General features: G+C 42.7%; 1 protein-coding gene across 3 annotated transcripts in view; it reads left to right on the top strand.

Moving 5' to 3' along the window:
* The window catches only part of klhl36 (kelch-like family member 36), a 128,827-nt gene that overhangs the window by 80,262 nt on the left and 24,660 nt on the right, over nt 1-23,905 (top strand). For all 3 annotated transcript variants that reach the window (XM_034175689.1, XM_034175688.1, XM_034175690.1), the window contains 2 exons: nt 13,003-13,308; nt 13,529-13,753. In XM_034175689.1, the coding sequence (XP_034031580.1) occupies nt 13,003-13,308; nt 13,529-13,753 (531 nt within the window). The remainder of the gene's footprint in view (nt 1-13,002; nt 13,309-13,528; nt 13,754-23,905) is intronic.

A 23,905-nucleotide genomic window follows, 5' to 3' on the forward strand; every position in this document is an offset into this window, starting at 1 on the left:
AAAATTATAGGCTGTTCATCTACAATGATCTCCAATGCTTTAAAATGGACAAAGAAACCAGAGATGCGTGGAAGAAAATGGAAAACAACCATCAAAATGGATAGAAGAATAACCAGAATGGCAAAGGCTCACCCATTGATCAGCTCCAGGATGATCAAAGTAAGTCTGGAGTTACCTGTAACTGCTGTGACAGTTAGAAGACGCCTGTGTGAAGCTAATTTATTTGCAAGAATCCCCCGCGAAGTCCCTCTGTTAAATAAAAGACGTGCAGAAGAGGTTACAATTTGCCAAAGAACACATCAACTGGCCTAAAGAGAAATGGAGGAATATTTTGTGGACTGATGAGAGTAAAATTGTTCTTTTTGGGTCCAAGGGCCGCAGACAGTTTGTGAGACGACCCCCAAACACTGAATTCAAGCCACAGTTCACAGTGAAGACAGTGAAGCATGGTGGTGCAAGCATCATGATATGGGCATGTTTCTCCTACTATGGTGTTGGGCCTATATATCGCATACCAGGTATCATAGATCAGTTTGATATGTCAAAACACTTGAAGAGGTCATGTTGCCTTATGCTGAGGAGGACATGCCCTTGAAATGGGTGTTTCAACAAGACAATGACCCCAAGCACATTAGTAAACCAGCAAAATCTTGGTACCAAACCAACAAAATTAATGCCTTGCAGATCATGAAAACAACTAAATACTAGTTTAGTGATTCACAGGATTGCTAAAAAAAAGCAGTTTGAACATAATAGTTTTGAGTTTGTAGCGTCAACACCAGATGCTACTGTTATTGTGAACACCCCCTTTTCTACTTTTTTTTTACTAATAGCCCAATTTCATAGCCTTAAGAGTGTGCATATCTTGAATGCTTGGTCTTGTTGGATTTGTGAGAATCTACTGAATCTACTGGTACCTTGTTTCCCATGGAACTATAAGAAATATACTCAAAACCTGGATTAATCTTTTTAGTCACATAGCACTACTATTATTCTGAACACTACTGTAGGTGAGACTAAGCAACCTTTACACAAAAGGCTATACCAGCACTGCAGAGAGGGTGTCAGTGGACCTCAGTCTGCAGTTCATCTCCACCTTAAAGACACTAACCATACACTTGAGGACAAGGAAGTTAAAATCTTAGCCAGAGAGAAGAAATGGTTTAAGAGAGGGGTCAAGGAGGCATTCTATATGAAACAATTGAAACCCAGCCTTAACCGGGGAGGGGGTCTGAGACACGCTTTGTCCCCTGCTTACAATGGGGTACTCAGATCAAAGCAGTTTCAGTCCTTTGTTCATGGTAATGAGTCATTCACGCCATTAGGAGAGGCGTCAGTCCCATCGTTAGGAGGGACATCTACCCTGTCATTAGGAGGGTGCTAACTAGAGCACAATAGGTGCTAATTAAAACAATTGTTTAGTCACTAACCAATAGCAGTCTGCCTCTCATTAGGAGGTGTCTGGTTAGGTTTAAAACTACGGTCAGACAGAAGTCAGACTACCAGAGCAAGAATTTTAGCTGAGGAAGCTTCTGTGATTTGAAGCGAAACGTCCTCACGTCAATAGTAGAGAAGCTTGAATCTTCGACTGGACTGGATTTGCTTGACGTGAGGACGTTTCGCTTCAAATCACAGAAGCTTCCTCAGCTAAAATTCTAGCTCTGGTAGTCTGAATTCTGTCTTGACTCTTCTCTACAAGAGTCAAGACAGAATTCAGACTACCAGAGTCTGAGTTTGTGGGTGGTTGGCTCTCACTGCGGTATTGTATCACTTCCTGTTCCGGAGCACAGCGGTGTTTTGCTGTATCTGTTAGCTGTTTAATCTGCGCAGTTAGATTGATCTAGATAACCATTTGTTTCACAGTGTAATCTTCACGTGCCTTAACTAAAGCACTCCCTCTGCTGAATCACCTCTAAATTATTTACACATTATTCACTTTGTGTGTTTTTAGGAATCCACTAGCTTAGCGCAGCTACTAGCTCTTAGCCGATTTAGCATGGCGGCTTCTCCTGTCTCTCCCGCACTTTTCTGCTCTGGGTGTGAAATGTTTAGTTGTTCCTCGGCCTCCTTTAGCAGTAATGGTACTTGTAATAAGTGTAGCTTATTCGTAGCTTTGGAGGCCAGGCTGGGCGAATTGGAGACTCGGCTCCGCACCGTGGAAAATTCTACAGCTAGCCAGGCCCCTGTAGTCGGTGCGGACCAAGGTAGCTTAGCCACCGTTAGTTCCCTTCCAGCAGATCCTAAGCAGCCGGGAAAGCAGGCCGACTGGGTGACTGTGAGGAGGAAGCGTAGACCTAAACAGAAGCCCCGTGTACACCACCAACCCGTTCACATCTCTAACCGTTTTTCAACACTCGGCGACACACCCGCCGAGGATCAAACTCTGGTTATTGGCGACTCTGTTTTGAGAAATGTGAAGTTAGCGACACCAGCAACCATAGTCAATTGTCTTCCAGGGGCCAGAGCAGGCGACATTGAAGGAAATTTGAAACTGCTGGCTAAGGCTAAGCGTAAATTTGGTAAGATTGTAATTCACGTTGGCAGTAATGACACCCAGTTACGCCAATCGGAGGTCACTAAAATTAACATTGAATCGGTGTGTAACTTTGCAAAAACAATGTCGGACTCTGTAGTTTTCTCTGGGCCCCTCCCCAATCGGACCGGGAGTGACATGTTTAGCCGCATGTTCTCCTTGAATTGCTGGCTGTCTGAGTGGTGTCCAAAAAATGAGGTGGGCTTCATAGATAATTGGCAAAGCTTCTGGGGAAAACCTGGTCTTGTTAGGAGAGACGGCATCCATCCCACTTTGGATGGAGCAGCTCTCATTTCTAGAAATCTGGCCAATTTTCTTAAATCCTCCAAACCGTGACTATCCAGGGTTGGGACCAGGAAGCAGAGTTGTAGTCTTACACACCTCTCTGCAGCTTCTCTCCCCCTGCCATCCCCTCATTACTCCATCCCCGTAGAGACGGTGCCTGCTCCCAGACCACCAGTAACCAGTAAAAATCTATTTAAGCATAAAAATTCAAAAAGAAAAAATAATATAGCACCTTCAACTGCACCACAGACTAAAACAGTTAAATGCGGTCTATTAAACATTAGGTCTCTCTCTTCTAAGTCCCTGTTAGTAAATGATGTAATAATTGATCAACATATTGATTTATTCTGCCTAACAGAAACCTGGTTACAGCAGGATGAATATGTTAGTTTAAATGAGTCAACACCCCCGAGTCACACTAACTGTCAGAATACTCGTAGCACGGGCCGAGGCGGAGGATTAGCAGCAATCTTCCACTCCAGCTTATTAATTAATCTAAAACCCAGACAGAGCTTTAATTCATTTGAAAGCTTGACTCTTAGTCTTGTACATCCAAATTGGAAGTCCCAAAAACCAGTTTTATTTGTTGTTATCTATCGTCCACCTGGTTGTTACTGTGAGTTTCTCTGTGAATTTTCGGACCTTTTGTCTGACTTATTGCTTAGCTCAGATAAGATAATTATAGTGGGCGATTTTAACATCCACATAGATGCTGAGAATGACAGCCTCAACACTGCATATGGGACACTCGCAACATGCACCGTTCTATTGCCCCCCCCCCCCCCCCCGAGTTGCCTTGTACATTTTGTATTATAAAACTTGAATCAAAATTAAAGTGTCAAAAAAAGGAATGCTTTACGTATCTCCCGACCAAGATTAGTTCCCAGGGGAATATTTGACGTCAGAACATGCTTCTAAAGCCACGTTCAAACCGGGCGCGACGCAAGCGACAGCAGTGACAGGTTGCCATGCGATCACTATGGAAGGAGGCATTGTGGCTCCAAGCCACACAGCGCGACGCGATGGACGCGAATGAAGTGACGCCAGTGAAGCGATTTTTAGCGATTGCCGCGCTTTTGCTGCAATACTGCGTCGCAACGCATCATGTTGCCCTCCTCCCCAAGTTGAAAAATCTGAACATTTTCGTCTTGTCGTGCCGCAATGACCAATCAGGGACTGGATATGTAGTGACGTGGAGATGTCTGGTGTTTGACTGAGGATGTCCTTTATTTCACAACTAGGACAGAGTTTGGGGGAAGAGCGAGCAGCAGTCCCACAGCAGGGGCAGCGTAGTTTTTTTTTCACGTGCATGCATGTGCGAATCATCCGTGAAGATTATTTTATTTATTAACTACACAGATGTATAATAAAACAAATGGTGACTGGTTTATAAACACAATTATGACAGAATTTTTTGGGGAAGAGCGAGGAATTGTTAACATGTGCGCGTGAACGGGACAGGAGGTCCCAAACTGGGTCCTGCAGAGGTGGAAAGGCCACTGAAAGCGGCCGTCATCCAGACGCAGCTCCTGCAGCAAATAACGATACTCCCCGAATTGGGAACGTCTCATGACATTTGTCAGCTTTCCACAACAACTCGCTCCGTGTGATCAAGATCCGTCATGTTAACTTGACTGACAACCGGAGCCGGCGAGCGAAATGGAAGCTCCTCCCATTTGATGACACACTGGGGCGAATTTTCGCAGCGAAAGCAGAGCGACACACCGCGCGATGGTGGTGCATCTGTGACATCTGGTCGTGCCTGGTGTGAACGCGGCATTAGTCAATGGCAGTTCGGGCTCCTCGGCCTATCTGAGAAGGTGGTGGAACCACCACCTGTTTTTCAGGCTTTGCCTTTGAATTTAATTGTTGGTTTTTTTTTAAATTAGTATTTTAGGGTGTTCCATCGTGTCACTTGAAATAACCACAATAAGTATGAAATAAAACATTGTATCAGGTGTTTTTAATGAGTGGTGGAATGTTTGCTTGCCTCTACTGGTGGTTGGCTCTCACTGCGGTATTGTATCACTTCCTGTTCCGGAGCACAGCGGTGTTTTTCTGTATCTGTTAGCTGTTTAATCTGCGCAGTTAGATTGATCTAGTTATCTAGATTACGATTTGTTTCCCAGTGTAATCTTCACGTGCCTTAACTAAAGCACTCCTTCTGCTGAATCACCTCTAAATTATTTACACATTATTCACTTTGCGTGTTTTTAGGAAGCCGCTAGCTTAGCGCAGCTACTGGCTCTTAGCCGATTTAGCATGGCGGCTTCTCCTGTCTCTCCCGCACTTTTCTGCTCTGGGTGTGAAATGTTTAGTTATTCCTCGGCCTCCTTTAGCAGTAACGGTACTTGTAATAAGTGTAGCTTATTCGTAGCTTCGAATTTTCAGACCTTTTGTCTGACTTAGTGCTTAGCTCAGATAACATAATTATAGTGGGCGATTTTAACATCCACACAGATGCTGAGAATGACAGCCTCAACACTGCATTGAATCTATTATTAGACTCTATTGGCTTTGCTCAAAAAGTAAATGAGTCCACCCACCACTTTAATCATATCTTAGATCTTGTTCTGACTTATGGTATGGAAATAGAAGACTTAACAGTATTCCCTGAAAACTCCCTTCTGTCTGATCATTTCTTAATAACATTTACATTTACTCTGATGGACTACCCAGCAGTGGGGAATAAGTTTCATTACACTAGAAGTCTTTCAGAAAGCGCTGTAACTAGGTTTAAGGATATGATTCCTTCTTTATGTTCTCTAATGCCATATACCAACACAGTGCAGAGTAGCTACCTAAACTCTGTAAGTGAGATAGAGTATCTCGTCAATAGTTTTACATACTCATTGAAGACAACTTTGGATGCTGTAGCTCCTCTGAAAAAGAGAGCTTTAAATCAGAAGTGCCTGACTCCGTGGTATAACTCACAAACTCGCAGCTTAAAGCAGATAACCCGTAAGTTGGAGAGGAAATGGCGTCTCACTAATTTAGAAGATCTTCATTAGCCTGGAAAAAGAGTCTGTTGCTCTATAAAAAAGCCCTCCGTAAAGCTAGGACATCTTACTATTCATCACTAATTGAAGAAAATAAGAACAACCCCAGGTTTCTTTTCAGCACTGTAGCCAGGCTGACAAAGAGTCAGAGCTCTACTGAGCTGAGTATTCCTTTAACTTTGACTACTAATGACTTCATGACTTTCTTTGCTAATAAAATTTTAACTATTAGAGAAAAAATTACTCATAACCATCCCAAAGACGTATCGTTATCTTTGGCTGCTTTCAGCGATGCCGGTATTTGGTTAGACTCTTTCTCTCCGATTGTTCTGTCTGAGTTATTTTCATTAGTTACTTCATCCAAACCATCAACATGTCTATTAGACCCCATTCCTACCAGGCTGCTCAAGGAAGCCCTACCATTATTTAATGCTTCGATCTTAAATATGATCAATCTATCTTTATTAGTTGGCTATGTACCACAGGCTGTTTAGGTGGCAGTAATTAAACCATTACTTAAAAAGCCATCACTTGACCCAGCTATCTTAGCTAATTATAGGCCAATCTCCAACCTTCCTTTTCTCTCAAAAATTCTTGAAAGGGTAGTTGTAAAACAGCTAACTGATCATCTGCAGAGGAATGGTCTATTTGAAGAGTTTCAGTCAGGTTTTAGAATTCATCATAGTACAGAAACAGCATTAGTGAAGGTTACAAATGATCTTCTTATGGCCTCAGACAGTGGACTCATCTCTGTGCTTGTTCTGTTAGACCTCAGTGCTGCTTTTGATACTGTTGACCATAAAATTTTATTACAGAGATTAGAGCATGCCATAGGTATTAAAGGCACTGCGCTGCGGTGGTTTGAATCATATTTATCTAATAGATAATTTTGTTCATGTAAATGGGGAATCTTCTTCACAGACTAAGGTTAATTATGGAGTTCCACAAGGTTCTGTGCTAGGACCAATTTTATTCACTTTATACATGCTTCCCTTAGGCAGTATTATTAGACGGCATTGCTTAAATTTTCATTGTTACGCAGATGATACCCAGCTTTATCTATCCATGAAGCCAGAGGACACACACCAATTAGCTAAACTGCAGGATTGTCTTACAGACATAAAGACATGGATGACCTCTAATTTCCTGCTTTTAAACTCAGATAAAACTGAAGTTACTGTACTTGGCCCCACAAATCTTAGAAACATGCTGTCTAACCAGATCCTTACTCTGAATGGCATTACCCTGACCTCTAGTAATACTGTGAGAAATCTTGGAGTCATTTTTGATCAGGATATGTCATTCAATGTGCATATTAAACAAATATGTAGGACTGCTTTTTTGCATTTGCGCAATATCTCTAAAATCAGAAAGGTTTTGTCTCAGAGTGATGCTGCAAAACTAATTCATGCATTTATTTCCTCTAGGCTGGACTATTGTAATTCGTTATTATCAGGTTGTCCTAAAAGTTCCCTGAAAAGCCTTCAGTTAATTCAAAATGCTGCAGCTAGAGTACTGACAGGGACTAGAAGGAGAGAGCATATCTCACCCATATTGGCCTCTCTTCATTGGCTTCCTGTTAATTCTAGAATAGAATTTAAAATTCTTCTTCTTACTTATAAGGTTTTGAATAATCAGGTCCCATCTTATCTTAGGGACCTCATAGTACCATATCACCCCAATAGAGCGCTTCACTCTCAGACTGCAGGCTTACTTGTAGTTCCTAGGGTTTGTAAGAGTAGAATGGGAGGCAGAGCCTTCAGCTTTCAGGCTCCTCTCCTGTGGAACCAGCTCCCAATTCAGATCAGGGAGACAGACACCCTCTCTACTTTTAAGATTAGGCTTAAAATGTTCCTTTTTGCTAAAGCTTATAGTTAGGGCTGGATCAGGTGACCCTGAACCATCCCTTAGTTATGCTGCTATAGACTTAGACTGCTGGGGGGTTCCCATGATGCACTGAGTGTTTCCTTTCTCTTTTTGCTCTGTATGCACCACTCTGCATTTAATCATTAGTGATCGATCTCTGCTCCCCTCCACAGCATGTCTTTTTCCTGATTCTCTCCCCTCAGCCCCAACCAGTCCCAGCAGAAGACTGCCCCTCCCTGAGCCTGGTTCTGCTGGAGGTTTCTTCCTGTTAAAAGGGAGTTTTTCCTTTCCACTGTCGCCAAGTGCTTTCTCAAAGGGGGTCGTTTTGACCGTTGGGGTTTTTACGTAATTATTGTATGGCCTTGCCTTACAATATAAAGCGCCTTGGGGCAACTGTTTGTTGTGATTTGGCGCTATATAAAAAAAATTGATTTGATTTGATATGATCACTGTGGAAATGCACTGTGAAATGTCTTTGCTTAATCCAGAGACTGTTCATGCAGGTTGTGCAAAATGACTGATAGCCACATGTTTCTGTCTGACCCAGAGTGACACAGAGTCTGTTCTGATCGTACCTAACTGCAGCCTTAAGACAAAACATTTTTTTGTGGGAATTCGTCTCTCCACAGCCTGTTTCCAGATGAAGTCATTTTCAGATAGCTACCAGTATCAGTTTGGGGAGATGAGCTCATGAGAACTTGTGCACGAACACCATCCTGACATGTGTACATAAGGGTGCACTCTAAGTGCTGATATATACACACACACAAACACACGCTCAGACACTTGCTGTATGCTGTTCATTGGTGTGTCCAAAGCGCTTTGTATAATAAACCTGTTAATTTGACAAACAGTCAACCTCCTGACTCTTCCTTCCACGATAGCCAGAGACCGCTTGGTCCTTTTGAAATTTTCCCTCCACATCCTGATTGGAGATGCCACCAAAGGTGGTTGAGAATGACAGGGCTGAGGTCAATCAATCAATCAATCAATTTTTTTATATAGCGCCAAATCACAACAAACAGTTGCCCCAAGGCGCTTTATATTGCAAGGCAAGGCCATACAATAATTACGTAAAACCCCAACGGTCAAAACGACCCCCTGTGAGCAAGCACTTGGCTACAGTGGGAAGGAAAAACTCCCCTTTAACAGGAAGAAACCTCCAGCAGAACCAGGCTCAGGGAGGGGCAGTCTTCTGCTGGGACTGGTTGGGGCTGAGGGAGAGAACCAGGAAAAAGACATGCTGTGGAGGGGAGCAGAGATCGATCACTAATGATTAAATGCAGAGTGGTGCATACAGAGCAAAAAGAGAAAGAAACAGTGCATCATGGGAACCCCCAGCAGTCTACGTCTATAGCAGCATAACTAAGGGATGGTTCAGGGTCACCCGATCCAGCCCTAACTATAAGCTTTAGCAAAAAGGAAAGTTTTAAGCCTAATCTTAAAAGTAGAGAGGGTGTCTGTCTCCCTGATCTGAATTGGGAGCTGGTTCCACAGGAGAGGAGCCTGAAAGCTGAAGGCTCTGCCTTCCATTCTACTCTTACAAACCCTAGGAACTACAAGTAAGCCTGCAGTCTGAGAGCGAAGCGCTCTATTGGGGTGATATGGTACTACGAGGTCCCTAAGATAAGATGGGACCTGATTATTCAAAACCTTATAAGTAAGAAGAAGAATTTTAAATTCTATTCTAGAATTAACAAGAAGCCAATGAAGAGAGGCCAATATGGGTGAGATATGCTCTCTCCTTCTAGTCCCCGTTAGTACTCTAGCTGCAGCATTTTGAATTAACTGAAGGCTTTTCAGGGAACTTTTAGGACAACCTGATAATAATGAATTACAATAGTCCAGCCTAGAGGAAATAAATGCATGAATTAGTTTTTCAGCATCACTCTGAGACAAGACCTTTCTAATTTTAGAGATATTGCGTAAATGCAAAAAAGCAGTCCTACATATTTGTTTAATATGCGCTTTGAATGACATATCCTGATCAAAAATGACTCCAAGATTTCTCACAGTATTACTAGAGGTCAGGGTAATGCCATCCAGAGTAAGGATCTGGTTAGACACCATGTTTCTAAGATTTGTGGGGCCAAGTACAATAACTTCAGTTTTATCTGAGTTTAAAAGCAGGAAATTAGAGGTCATCCATGTCTTTATGTCTGTAAGACAATCCTGCAGTTTAGCTAATTGGTGTGTGTCCTCTGGCTTCATGGATAGATAAAGCTGGGTATCATCTGCGTAACAATGAAAATTTAAGCAATACCGTCTAATAATACTGCCTAAGGGAAGCATGTATAAAGTGAATAAAATTGGTCCTAGCACAGAACCTTGTGGAACTCCATAATTAACCTTAGTCTGTGAAAAAGATTCCCCATTTACATGAACAAATTGTAATCTATTAGATAAATATGATTCAAACCACCACAGCACAGTGCCTTTAATACCTATGGCATGCTCTAATCTCTGTAATAAACTTTTATGGTCAACAGTATCAAAAGCAGCACTGAGGTCTAACAGAACAAGCACAGAGATGAGTCCACTGTCTGAGGCCATAAGAAGATCATTTGTAACCTTCACTAATGCTGTTTCTGTACTATGATGAATTCTAAAACCTGACTGAAACTCTTCAAATAGACCATTCCTCTGCAGATGATCAGTTAGCTGTTTTACAACTACCCTTTCAAGAATTTTTGAGAGAAAAGGAAGGTTGGAGATTGGCCTATAATTAGCTAAGATAGCTGGGTCAAGTGATGGCTTTTTAAGTAATGGTTTAATTACTGCCACCTTAAAAGCCTGTGGTACATAGCCAACTAACAAAGATAGATTGATCATATTTAAGATCGATCTGAGACCAGTCACTCGGACAGCTGCTGAAACAATCGGTTTGCATAACCAAAGAATTTCTGCACAAACTGTCAGAAACTGTCTCAGGGAAGCTCATCTGCATGCTCGTCGTCCTCATCGGGGTCTCGACCTGACTCCAGTTTGTCGTCGTAACCGACTTGAGTGGGCAAATGCTCACATTCGCTGGCATTTGGCACGTTGGAGAGGTGTTCTCTTCATGGATGAATCCCGGTTCACACTGTCCAGGGCAGATGGCAGACAGCGTGTGTGGCGTCGTGTGGGTGAGCGGTTTTCTGATGTCAGTGTTGTGGATCGAGTGGCCCATGGTGGCGGTGGGGTTATGGTATGGGCAGGCGTCTGTTATGGACAAAGAACACAGGTGCATTTTATTGATGGCATTTTGAATGCACAGAGATACTGTGACGAGATCCTGAGGCCCATTGTTGTGCCATACATCCAAGAACATCACCTCATGTTGCACCAGGATAATGCACGGCCCCATGTTGCAAGGATCTGTACACAATTCTTGGAAGCTGAAAATGTCCCAGTTCTTGCATGGCCGGCATACTCACCGGACATGTCACCCATTGAGCATGTTTGGGATAATCTGGACCGGTGTATTCGACAGCGTGTACCAGTTCCTGCCAATATCCAGCAACTTCGCACAGCCATTGAAGAGGAGTGGACCAACATTCCACAGGCCACAATTGACAACCTGATCAACTCTATGCGAAGGAGATGTGTTGCACTGCATGAGGCAAATGGTGGTCACACCAGATACTGACTGGTATCCCCCCCAATAAAACAAAACTGCACCTTTCAGAGTGGCCTTTTATTGTGGGCAGTCTAAGGCACACCTGTGCACTAATCATGGTGTCTAATCAGCATCTTGATATGGCACACCTGTGAGGTGGGATGGATTATCTCAGCAAAGGAGAAGTGCTCACTATCACAGATTTAGACTGGTTTGTGAACAATATTTGAGGGAAATGGTGATATTGTGTATGTGGAAAAAGTTTTAGATCTTTGAGTTCATCTCATACAAAATGGGAGCAAAACCAAAAGTGTTGCGTTTATATTTTTGTTGAGTGTGTATATATATATATATATATATATATATATATATATATATATATATATATATATATATATATATATTGTCATGCACTTTAAATTTCAGTGTATCATCTGCAATAACAATAAATGATATGATGATGGTGTGTTTGTTTGTCTGGAGTGAAATACTAACTGACGGTAAAGATATCCAGCTGCTCATCCACTGGCTTTCCGGCTCCGTCTCTGTTTATTTTAGTATTCGGTATTCTGAAGCTTGTACAAACTCTCCTCCTTTATCATTGCACATATTTTGAAACCTCTTCATGATTGTCACAGTGTGTTGGGTGCCCCCCTGAGGAGCACCAAGGCACTGCATGATGGGATGCACACTAAATTGCTGATGGGAGTGTGCGTGGAAAAAAGTCCTGTTGAAGCAGTAACAAATACGTAGTACCTTTGAGGGTTTTTTTTTTTCTTTCAAAGAGTGAAACAAAGGTGATGTAAAACATGGCAGGTATAAATATTATATTATGTCTGTAAAAATATGCAATCAACTCCAGTGTTTTTCTAAAACATGAGGAACAAAGAGCTCTATTCTACATGTTTCATTTCATCATTTGCCATCAGGTTTTTAAAAGAAGAATTTTGTGGTATGTCTGTGTCATGGAGGGACATTGTACAGAGGGAGGACGGCGAAAAAGATGTCAAAAAGTTGGATATGGATAACAAACTCAAGGATCTGTGGGATTGGCGCTAGCTTGAATTTAAAATCGCCAGTGAATATCTTCATATATTTTATTTAACCATGTTAGTCCCATTGAGATTAAGATCTCTTTTACAAGGGAGACTGGACAATTATAAAGTTTCCAGTCCATCTAACCTGCATGTCTTTGGATCTGGGAGGAAGCTGGAGCACCCTGAGGGAACCCACATAGACACGGGGAGAACATGCAAACTCCACACAGAAAGAACCAGGCGGGACGTGAGCCCACAATTTTCATCTGTGACGTCTGTGAGGCATCAGTGCTAACCATCAGAAACACAATTTAGTAATTCTCCCTGTGGCATCACATTTACACTCGCTCTGACTGTTTAACCTCAAGTGATGGAGTGAAACTCTGCAGTGCTCTGACCACAGAATCCACACCAGCAGATTTACTCGCCATCAACAAGATGCTGTTTCTATGTCAAATCTGTATCCTTTTAATATTTGTTGCATTTCTTTTCTATAGAGGGATTGTGTTAAATTAAAACCTGCTCCCTGATCACATCATGTGCTGTTTGTGGGTTTTTGGCAGAGTCTTGTTTAGTTGTACTTCATGTTGGGTTTGATGGCAGCAGTCTGAGTCTGAGCCAGCATTAGGATTTCTGACGCTCTCTATCAGGGAGATCATGTCTCGCTCCTCTCCGTGTCCACAGGTCCAGCACGGCAGTGAGCAGCTCCTCCTCCAGGCCGCCCTGAAGTGGCTCAGCCACACTCTGGAGCGGCAGCAGTGTGCCACGCAGCTTCTCTCCTGCGTCCGCTTCCCTCTTGTACCGGCGGGAGAACTGGTAGACAGCGTGCTGCCGGCACTGCGGGCCGTGATGTCAGAGCACGAACGCTACGAGGCCCTGCTGAAGGAAGCCCTAAAATATCATGCCAGCCGAAGCGCACAGCCACTCCTTCAGACAGAGCGCACAGTGCTGAGGGGGGGAGTGGAGCGCCTACTGCTGGTGGGAGGAGAGGTACAAACACGCAGATCCTGAGTGCTTTAAAATCTCATGCATAAACAGTCACACATTCATCTTAATGAGAGTGACACCACTTGTCCTGTCGAGGCAGCGGTTTGGAGCCTACAGACCTGTGGTCACACGTCTGCTGGTTTACTCTTCAAGCCATTAAAATCTCATTCAGTAAATGTCTAAACTATGTTGTGGAGATGTTGGTGCTGTGGAACTTCTCCAGATATCAGAGCACAGTGAGGAGCTGAGCGCCAGCGTCTGCTGGCTGGACAGTCAGTCTGGAAGCTGGGAGGTAGAAACCAAGCTGCCGGCCCAGAGGAGTCATCTCTGTCTGGCAGTGCTGGGGGGATTCATCTACGCAGCTGGTGGAAGCTCATCCAGAGACAGCGGTGGTGATACCTGTAACCTGCTCTACAGATACGACCCCCGCCACAGCTGCTGGACCACAGTGAGAAGATGACTTTTTAACACTGTCTGCTTTGGTTTGTTTTTAGTAGCAAAGGAAAGCAGAAGAGAGAACTGAAGTTGGGTTATTGCAGTTCAGGGTTGGGATGAGTGATGTAGACTTCAAATTATATCAGATAATACCACAATATTTCATGGTATTTTTGTGAGAATGATATTAATGACAATATAAAAATTGGAGCATTCATCACAGTTGTTTTGGCTGCAAGTGATATACATTATTTCCACAATTTTTTTTTTTTTTTTTTATAGATGTCCACTGGACTTTGATCAAATCAAATCACTTTTATTTATATAGCGCCAAGTCACAACAACAGTCGCCCCAAGGTGCTTTATATTGCAAGGCAAAAGCCATACAATAATTACCGAAAAACCCCAATGGTCAAAACGACCCCCTATGAGCAAGCACTTGGCGACAGTGGAAAGGAAAAACTCCCTTTTAACAGGAAGAAACCTCCAGCAGAACCAGGCTCAGGGAGGGGCAGTCTTCTGCTGGGACTGGTTGGGGCTGAGGGAGAGAACCAGGAAAAAGACATGCTGTGGAAGAGAGCAGAGATCAAATATGGTATTGGTATACTTTGATATGGGTTAATACGTATAAGAGTGGAGGAAGGTGCACACAGGTGGACTACATTCTGTGTAGGAGATCCAAGCTAAAAGAAATCTGAGACTGTAAGGTGGTGGCAGGAGAGAGTGTAGCTGGACAGGGTAGGGTGGTGGTTTGTAGGATGACTTTAAAGGTGAAGAAGAAGAGGAGAGGGAGCTCAACAAAGGATCAGATGGTGGAAGCTGAAGGAGGAAGACTTGTGTGAAATTGAGGGAGGGGGTCATTTTGGACAACTAGAAAATTACCGCAGATGTGGTGAGGCAGACAGCTAGGAAGGGAGTGGGTGTGACATCTGGACAGTGGAAGGAAGACAAGGAGACCTAGTGGTGGAACGAAGATGACCAGGAAAGCATAAGGAGAAAGAGGTTGGCAAAAAAGAATTGGGATAGTCGGAGAGGTAAAGAAAGTAGACAGGAGTACAAGGAGATGCGGCGTAAGAAAAGTGATAAAAGCTAAGGAAAAGGCATTTAACGAGCTGTACAAGAAGTTGAATACTGTAGTAAGGAAGGAGAAAAGGACTTGTACCGACTGGCCAGACAAATGGACAGAGTTGGAAAGGATGTGCAGCAGGTTAGAGTGGTAAAAGATGCAGATGGTAATGTGCTGACAACTGAGGTAATGCAATTTATTTCATTTATAAACAGTGCAACAAATAAGTGTTTGATCCACTGTTGATTTTGTAAATTTTCCCACCTGCAAAGAATGTAGAGGTCTGTAAGTTTTATTGTAGGTACACTTCAACTGTGAGAGACAGAATCATAAAAAAACAAAACAAAAAAAAACATAAAATCACATTGCATGATTTTTAAATAATTAATTTGCATTTTATTGCATGAAATAGCTATTTGATCACCTACCAACCAGCAAGAATTCTGGCTCACACAGACCTGTTAATTTTTCTTTAAGAAGCCCTCTTATTCTGCACTCTTTACCTGTATTGATTGTACCTGTTTGAACTTGTTCCCTGTAAAAAAAGACACCTGTTCACACACTCAATCAATCACACTCCAACCTGTCCACCATAGCCAAGACCAAAGAGCTGTCTAAGGACACCAGGGACAAAACTGTAGACCTGCACAAGGCTGGGATGGACTACAGGACAACAGGCAAGCAGCTTGGTAGAAGACAACAACTGTTATGATTATTTATTAGAAAGTGGAAGAAACACAAGATGACTGTCAATCTCCCTCGGGGTAAGGATGATTCTGAGAAAGCTCAGAACTACACAGGAGGACCGGGTCAATGACCTGAAGAGAGCTGGGACCACAGTCACAAAGATTACATTAGTAACACATGATGCTGTCATGGTTTAAAATCCTACAGGGCAGCAAGGTCCCCCTGCTCAAGCCAGCACATGTCCAGGCCCGTTTGAAGTTCACCGATGACCATCTGGATGATCCAGAGGAGGCATGGGAGAAGGTCATGTGGTCAGATGAGACCAAAATAGAGCTTTTTGGAATCAACTCCACTTGCCGTGTTTGGAGGATGAGAGCAACCCCAAGAACACCGTGCCAAGCATGAAACATTGGGGTGGAAACATCATTTTTGGGGGTGCTTTTCTGCAAAGGGGACAGGATGACTGCATCGTATTGAAAGGAGGATGGATGGGGTCATATATTGTGAGATTTTGGCAAACCTCGTGCCCTGTGGTGTGCAGTTGTTAACCATGTGACATATGGTTAACAACTCAACACAATGTCGATATTGCTCTTGGGTTTTTGCTCTTGCTTGCCTCTACTGGTGGTTGGCTCTCACTGCGGTATTGTATCACTTCCTGTTCCAGAGCACAGCGGTGTTTTGCTGTATCTGTTAGCTGTTTAATCTGCGCAGTTAGATTGATCTAGTTAACTAGATAACAATTTGTTTCACAGTGTAATCTTCACATGCCTTAACTAAAGCACTCCCTCTGCTGAATCACCTCTAAATTATTTACACATTATTCACTTTGTGTGTTTTTAGGAATCCGCTAGCTTAGCGCAGCTACTAGCTCTTAGCCGGTTTAGCATGGCGGCTTCTCCTGTCTCTCCCGCACTTTTCTGCTCTGGGTGTGAAATGTTTAGTTATTCCTTGGCCTCCTTTAGCAGTAATGGTACTTGTAATAAGTGTAGCTTATTCGTAGCTTTGGAGGCCAGGCTGGGCGAATTGGAGACTCGGCTCCGCACCGTGGAAAATTCTACAGCTAGCCAGGCCCCTGTAGTCGGTGCGGACCAAGGTAGCTTAGCCACCGTTAGTTTCACTCTGGCAGATCCCGAGCAGCCGGGAAAGCAGGCCGACTGGGTGACTGTGAGGAGGAAGCGTAGCCCTAAACAGTAGCCCCGTGTACACCGCCAACCCGTTCACATTTCTAACCGTTTTTCCCCACTCGACGACACACCTGCCGAGGAACAAACTCTGGTTATTGGCGACTCTGTTTTGAGAAATGTGAAGTTAGCGACACCAGCAACCATAGTCAATTGTCTTCCGGGGGCCAGAGCAGGCGACATTGAATGAAATTTGAAACTGCTGGCTAAGGCTAAGCGTAAATTTGGTAAGATTGTAATTCACGTCGGCAGTAATGACACCCGGTTACGCCAATCGGAGGTCACTAAAATTAACATTGAATCGGTGTGTAACTTTGCAAAAACAATGTCGGACTCTGTAGTTTTCTCTGGGCCCCTCCCCAATCGGACCGGGAGTGACATGGTTAGCCGCATGTTCTCCTTGAATTGCTGGCTGTCTGAGTGGTGTCCAAAAAAATGAGGTGGGCTTCATAGATAATTGGCCAAGCTTCAGGGGAAAACCTGGTCTTGTTAGGAGAGACGGCATCCATCACACTTTGGATGGAGCAGCTCTCATTTCTAGAAATCTGGCCAATTTTCTTAAATCCTCCAAACCGTGACTATCCAGGGTTGGGACCAAGAAGCAGAGTTGTAGTCTTAAACACCTCTCTGCAGCTTCTCTCCCCCTGCCATCCCCTCATTACCCCATCCCCGTAGAGATGGTGCCTGCTCCCAGACCACCAATAACCAGCAAAAATCTATTTAAGCATAAAAATTCAAAAAGAAAAAATAATATAGCACCTTCAACTGCACCACAGACTAAAACAGTTAAATGCTTTCTATTAAACATTAGGTCTCTCTCTTCTAAGTCCCTGTTGGTAAATGATATAATAATTGATCAACATATTGATTTATTCTGTTTTACAGAAACCTGGTTACAGCAGGATGAATATGTTAGTTTAAATGAGTCAACACCCCCAAGTCACACTAACTTCCAGAACGCTCGTAGCACGGGCCGAGGCGGAGGATTAGCAGCAATCTTCCATTCCAGCTTATTAATTAATCAAAAACCCAGACAGCGCTTTAATTCATTTGAAAGCTTGACTCTTAGTCTTGTCCATCCAAATTGGAAGTCCCAAAAACCAGTTTTAGTTGTTGTTATCTATCGTCCTCCTGGTCGTTACTGTGAGTTTCTCTGTGAATTTTCAGAACTTTTGTCTGACTTAGTGCTTAGCTCAGATAAGATAATTATAGTGGGCGATTTTAACATCCACACAGATGCTGAGAATGACAGCCTCAACACTGCATTTAATCTATTATTAGACTCAATTGGCTTTGCTCAAAAAGTAAATGAGTCCACCCACCACTTTAATCATATCTTAGATCTTGTTCTGACTTATGGTATGGAAATTGAAGACTTAACAGTATTCCCTGAAAACTCCCTTCTGTCTGATCATTTCTTAATAACATTTACATTTACTCTGATGGACTACCCAGCAGTGGGGAATAAGTTTCATTACACTAGAAGTCTTTCAGAAAGCGCTGTAACTAGGTTTAAGGATATGATTCCTTGTTTATGTTCTCTAATGTCATATACCAACACAGTGCAGAGTAGCTACCTAAACTCTGTAAGTGAGATAGAGTATCTCGTCAATAGTTTTACATCCTCATTGAAGACAACTTTGGATGCTGTAGCTCCTCTGAAAAAGAGAGCTTTAAATCAGAAGTGCCTGACTCCGTGGTATAACTCACAAACTCGCAGCTTAAAGCAGATAACCCGTAAGTTGGAGAGGAAATGGCGTCTCACTAATTTAGAAGATCTTCACTTAGCCTGGAAAAAGAGTCTGTTGCTCTATAAAAAAGCCCTCTGTAAAGCTAGGACATCTTACTACTCATCACTAATTGAAGAAAATAAGAACAACCCCAGGTTTCTTTTCAGCACTGTAGCCAGGCTGACAGACTCAGAGCTCTATTGAGCTGAGTATTCCTTTAACTTTAACTAGTAATGACTTCATGACTTTCTTTGCTAATAAAATTTTAACTATTAGAGAAAAAATTACTCATAACCATCCCAAAGACGTATCGTTATCTTTGGCTGCTTTCAGTGATGCCGGTATTTGGTTAGACTCTTTCTCTCAGATTGTTCTGTCTGAGTTATTTTCATTAGTTACTTCATCCAAACCATCAACATGTCTATTAGACCCCATTCCTACCAGGCTGCTCAAGGAAGCCCTACCATTATTTAATGCTTCGATCTTAAATATGATCAATCTATCTTTATTAGTTGGCTATGTACCACAGGCTTTTAAGGTGGCAGTAATTAAACCATTACTTAAAAAGCCATCACTTGACCCAGCTATCTTAGCTAATTATAGGCCAATCTCCAACCTTCCTTTTCTCTCAAAAATTCTTGAAAGGGTAGTTGTAAAACAGCTAACTGATCATCTGCAGAGGAATGGTCTATTTGAAGAGTTTCAGTCAGGTTTTAGAATTCATCATTGTACAGAAACAGCATTAGTGAAGGTTACAAATGATCTTCTTATGGTCTCAGACAGTGGACTCATCTCTGTGCTTGTTCTGTTAGACCTCAGTGCTGCTTTTGATACTGTTGACCATAAAATTTTATTACAGAGATTAGAGCATGCCATAGGTATTAAAGGCACTGCGCTGCGGTGGTTTGAGTCATATTTATATAATAGATTACAATTTGTTCATGTAAATGGGGAATCTTCTTCACAGACTAAGGTTAATTATGGAGTTTCACAAGGTTCTGTGCTAGGACCAATTTTATTCACTTTATACATGCTTCCCTTAGGCAGTATTATTAGACGGCATTGCTTAAATTTTCATTGTTACGCAGATGATACCCAGCTTTATCTATCCATGAAGCCAGAGGACACACACCAATTAGCTAAACTTCAGGATTGTCTTACAGACATAAGGACATGGATGACCTCTAATTTCCTGCTTTTAAACTCAGATAAAACTGAAGTTATTGTACTTGGCCCCACAAATCTTAGAAACATGGTGTCTAACCAGATCCTTACTCTGGATGGCATTACCCTGACCTCTAGTAATACTGTGAGAAATCTTGGAGTCATTTTTGATCAGGATATGTCATTCAAAGCGCATATTAAACAAATATGTAAGACTGCTTTTTTGCATTTACGCAATATCTCTAAAATTAGAAAGGTCTTGTCTCAGAGTGATGCTGAAAAACTAATTCATGCATTTATTACCTCTAGGCTGGACTATTGTAATTCATTATTATCAGGTTGTCCTAAAAGTTCCCTGAAAAGCCTTCAGTTAATTCAAAATGCTGCAGCTAGAGTAGTGACGGGGACTAGAAGGAGAGAGCATATCTCACCCATATTGGCCTCTCTTCATTGGCTTCCTGTTAATTCTAGAATAGAATTTAAAATTCTTCTTCTTACTTATAAGGTTTTGAATAATCAGGTCCCACCTTATCTTAGGGACCTCATAGTACCATATCACCCCAATAGAGCGCTTCGCTGTCAGACTGCAGGCTTACTTGTAGTTCCTAGGGTTTGTAAGAGTAGAATGGGAGGCAGAGCCTTCAGCTTTCAGGCTCCTCTCCTGTGGAACCAGCTCCCAATTCAGATCAGGGAGACAGACACCCTCTCTACTTTTAAGATTAGGCTTAAAACTTTCCTTTTTGCTAAAGCTTATAGTTAGGGCTGGATCAGGTGACCCTGAACCATCCCTTAGTTATGCTGCTATAGACTTAGACTGCTGGGGGGTTCCCATGATGCACTGAGTGTTTCTTTCTCTTTTTGCTCTGTATGCACCACTCTGCATTTAATCATTAGTGATTGATCTCTGCTCTCCTCCACAGCATGTCTTTTTCCTGGTTCTCTCCCTCAGCCCCAACCAGTCCCAGCAGAAGACTGCCCCTCCCTGAGCCTGGTTCTGCTGGAGGTTTCTTCCTGTTAAAAGGGAGTTTTTCTTTCCCACTGTCGCCAAGTGCTTGCTCACAGGGGGTCGTTTTGACCGTTGGGGTTTTTACGTAATTATTGTATGGCCTTGCCTTACAATATACAGCGCCTTGGGGCAACTGTTTGTTGTGATTTGGCGCTATATAAAAAAATTGATTGATTGATTGATTGATTGATTGATGTGATGAATCGTTTCCTCACTTTGTTAGTGTGATGTATGACACACGAGCCTAGGTTAAATGCTAGCTGGTCAAACTGATGATGATGTCTTAAGAACCATCATTTCAGTTCATTTCAGTTTATTTATATATAGTCCCAAATCACAACATACGTTGCCCCAAAGTGTAAGGTTTGACCTCAACAACCCCCCAAGCAAGTCTGTAGGTCACAGTGGCTTGGATACTTAGGAGAAAAAAAAAGAGAGCAATGTGATTCATCTATAATATTCAAGACAGCAACAGTTACTCCGAGCGCTTGGAAAACTAAGGGGTCTGGGGGGATTGCTCCCCCCATGAAATTTTGAGAATACAAGTGCCCTGTGGTGCATTCTGGTGCATTCTTTGAACTAAATTTGGACCTGAAACAGCTGTTAAATTTCTCTTGTGATCTCATGCAGTTTGCACAGCATGTGGCTTTTGAATGCATGTTGTGCATCCTGTAGGAGCATGTACACAATATAACAACACAATAGTTTCCAAATATAGCTAAATCTTGATGAAAACTTTGTTTAGTTTGTTTGTGATTGGGCTCAAAGTCTAGGCAATTAAAAATCATAACTCTCAACTAAAATGTTATAAGTAACTGCATAAGTGCTTTCAGACTAGGTAAAGAGATATCATAGCATAATATCATACCATAATACTGAAGCCTTGCGTATGAGTGTTGTAAAGCTCGTCCAACAATGTTGGCCAAGTGTTGAAGCCATCTCTCCATATTGTCATCTATGGTTGTAAGGTCGTGATGGGTGGAGGGAGGGCGAAGATTCTAACATTCATCGAGTATGTGAACCGCGGTCTGGGCCTGTGCTGAAAGCTGTGGCCTCCGCAATGATCCCAGTGAAAGCAAAGTTGTCCCTGTGAGTATGGTCTACTTGAGCAATCAAAAAACAAATAAAGGGAGTTTTTCGTGACCCAGGCCTGGTATTTTTCCAGCCTGAACCGGATTTCCAGCTTTTGGATCCGGATATATGCAGCGGAGGCGACAGGTTGCCATGTAATCCCTATGGAAGGACGCGTTGTGGATATGTAGTGACGTGGATATGTCTGTCTGTCTGGAGTTTATACTTGACGTGGACATGTCCTGCCTCTGGCATTCAGCCTGTGAGCAGGACTTAGTCCCTTTTGTCTTTTATTTAACACAATTATGACAGAGTTTGAGGGGGAGAAAGCGAGGAAGTGCAGCAGCAGACGGTGTTTTTTTTTTTTTGTTTTTGTTCACGTGCGTGCGCGCAAGAATGAATCGTCTGTGAAGATCATTTTATTTAGATGTATTTTATAACTTAAAAACGGGACCAATGCCAACGCGTTAAAACATTCAACATTAAACCCCTAACCATTCCTCTGCAGATGATCAGTTAGCTGTTTTACAACTACCCTTTCAAGAATTTTTGAGAGAAAAGGAAGGTTGGAGATTGGCCTATAATTAGCTAAGATAGCTGGGTCAAGTGATGGCTTTTTAAGTAATGGTTTAATTACTGCCACCTTAAAAGCCTGTGGTACATAGCCAACTAATAAAGATAGATTGATCATATTTAAGATCGAAGCATTAAATAATGGTAGGGCTTCCTTGAGCAGCCTGGTAGGAATGGGGTCTAATAGACATGTTGATGGTTTGGATGAAGTAACTAATGAAAATAACTCAGACAGAACAATCGGAGAGAAAGAGTCTAACCAAATACCGGCATCACTGAAAGCAGCCAAAGATAACGATACGTCTTTGGGATGGTTATGAGTAATTTTTTCTCTAATAGTTAAAATTTTATTAGCAAAGAAAGTCATGAAGTCATTACTAGTTAAAGTTAAAGGAATACCCGGCTCAATAGAGCTCTGACTCTTTGTCAGCCTGGCTACAGTGCTGAAAAGAAACCTGGGGTTGTTCTTATTTTCTTCAATTAGTGATGAGTAGTAAGATGTCCTAGCTTTACGGAGGGCTTTTTTATAGAGCAACAGACTCTTTTTCCAGGCTAAGTGAAGATCTTCTAAATTAGTGAGACGCCATTTCCTCTCCAACTTACGGGTTATCTGCTTTAAGCTGCGAGTTTGTGAGTTATACCACGGGGTCAGGCACTTCTGATTTAAAGCTCTCTTTTTCAGAGGAGCTACAGCATCCAAAGTTGTCTTCAATGAGGATGTAAAACTATTGAGCCTCTACTGGTGGTTGGCTCTCACTGCGGTATTGTATCACTTCCTGTTCCGGAGCACAGCGGTGTTTTGCTGTATCTGTTAGCTGTTTAATCTGCGCAGTTAGATTGATCTAGTTATCTAGATTACGATTTGTTTCCCAGTGTAATCTTTACGTGCCTTAACTAAAGCACTCCTTCTGCTGAATCACCTCTAAATTATTTACACATTATTCACTTTGCGTGTTTTTAGGAATCCGCTAGCTTAGCGTAGCTACTAGCTCTTAGCCGATTTAGCATGGTGGCTTCTCCTGTCTCTCCTGCACTTTTCTGCTCTGGGTGTGAAATGTTTAGTTATTCCTCGGCCTCCTTTAGCAGTAACGGTACTTGTAATAAGTGTATCTTATTCGTAGCTTTGGAGGCCAGGCTGGGCGAATTGGAGACTCGGCTCCGCACTGTGGAAAATTCTACAGCTAGCCAGGCCCCTGTAGTCGGTGCGGACCAAGGTAGCTTAGCCGCCGTTAGTTACCCCCTGGCAGATCCCGAGCAGCCGGGAAAGCAGGCCGCCTGGGTGACTGTGAGGAGGAAGCGTAGTCCTAAACAGAAGCCCTGTGTACACCGCCAACCCATTCACATTTCTAACCGTTTTTCCCCACTCAACGACACACCCGCCGAGGATCAAACTCTGGTTATTGGCGACTCTGTTTTGCGAAATGTGAAGTTAGCGACACCAGCAACCATAGTCAATTGTCTTCCGGGGGCCAGAGCAGGTGACATTGAAGGAAATTTGAAACTGCTGGCTAAGGCTAAGCGTAAATTTGGTAAGATTGTAATTCACGTTGGCAGTAATGACACCCGGTTACGCCAATCGGAGGTCACTAAAATTAACATTGAATCGGTGTGTAACTTTGCAAAAACAATGTCGGACTCTGTAGTTTTCTCTGGGCCCCTCCCCAATCAGACCGGGAGTGACATG

This window comes from Thalassophryne amazonica, chromosome 8 (assembly GCF_902500255.1).
Source record: "Thalassophryne amazonica chromosome 8, fThaAma1.1, whole genome shotgun sequence".
Taxonomy (NCBI): domain Eukaryota; kingdom Metazoa; phylum Chordata; class Actinopteri; order Batrachoidiformes; family Batrachoididae; genus Thalassophryne; species Thalassophryne amazonica.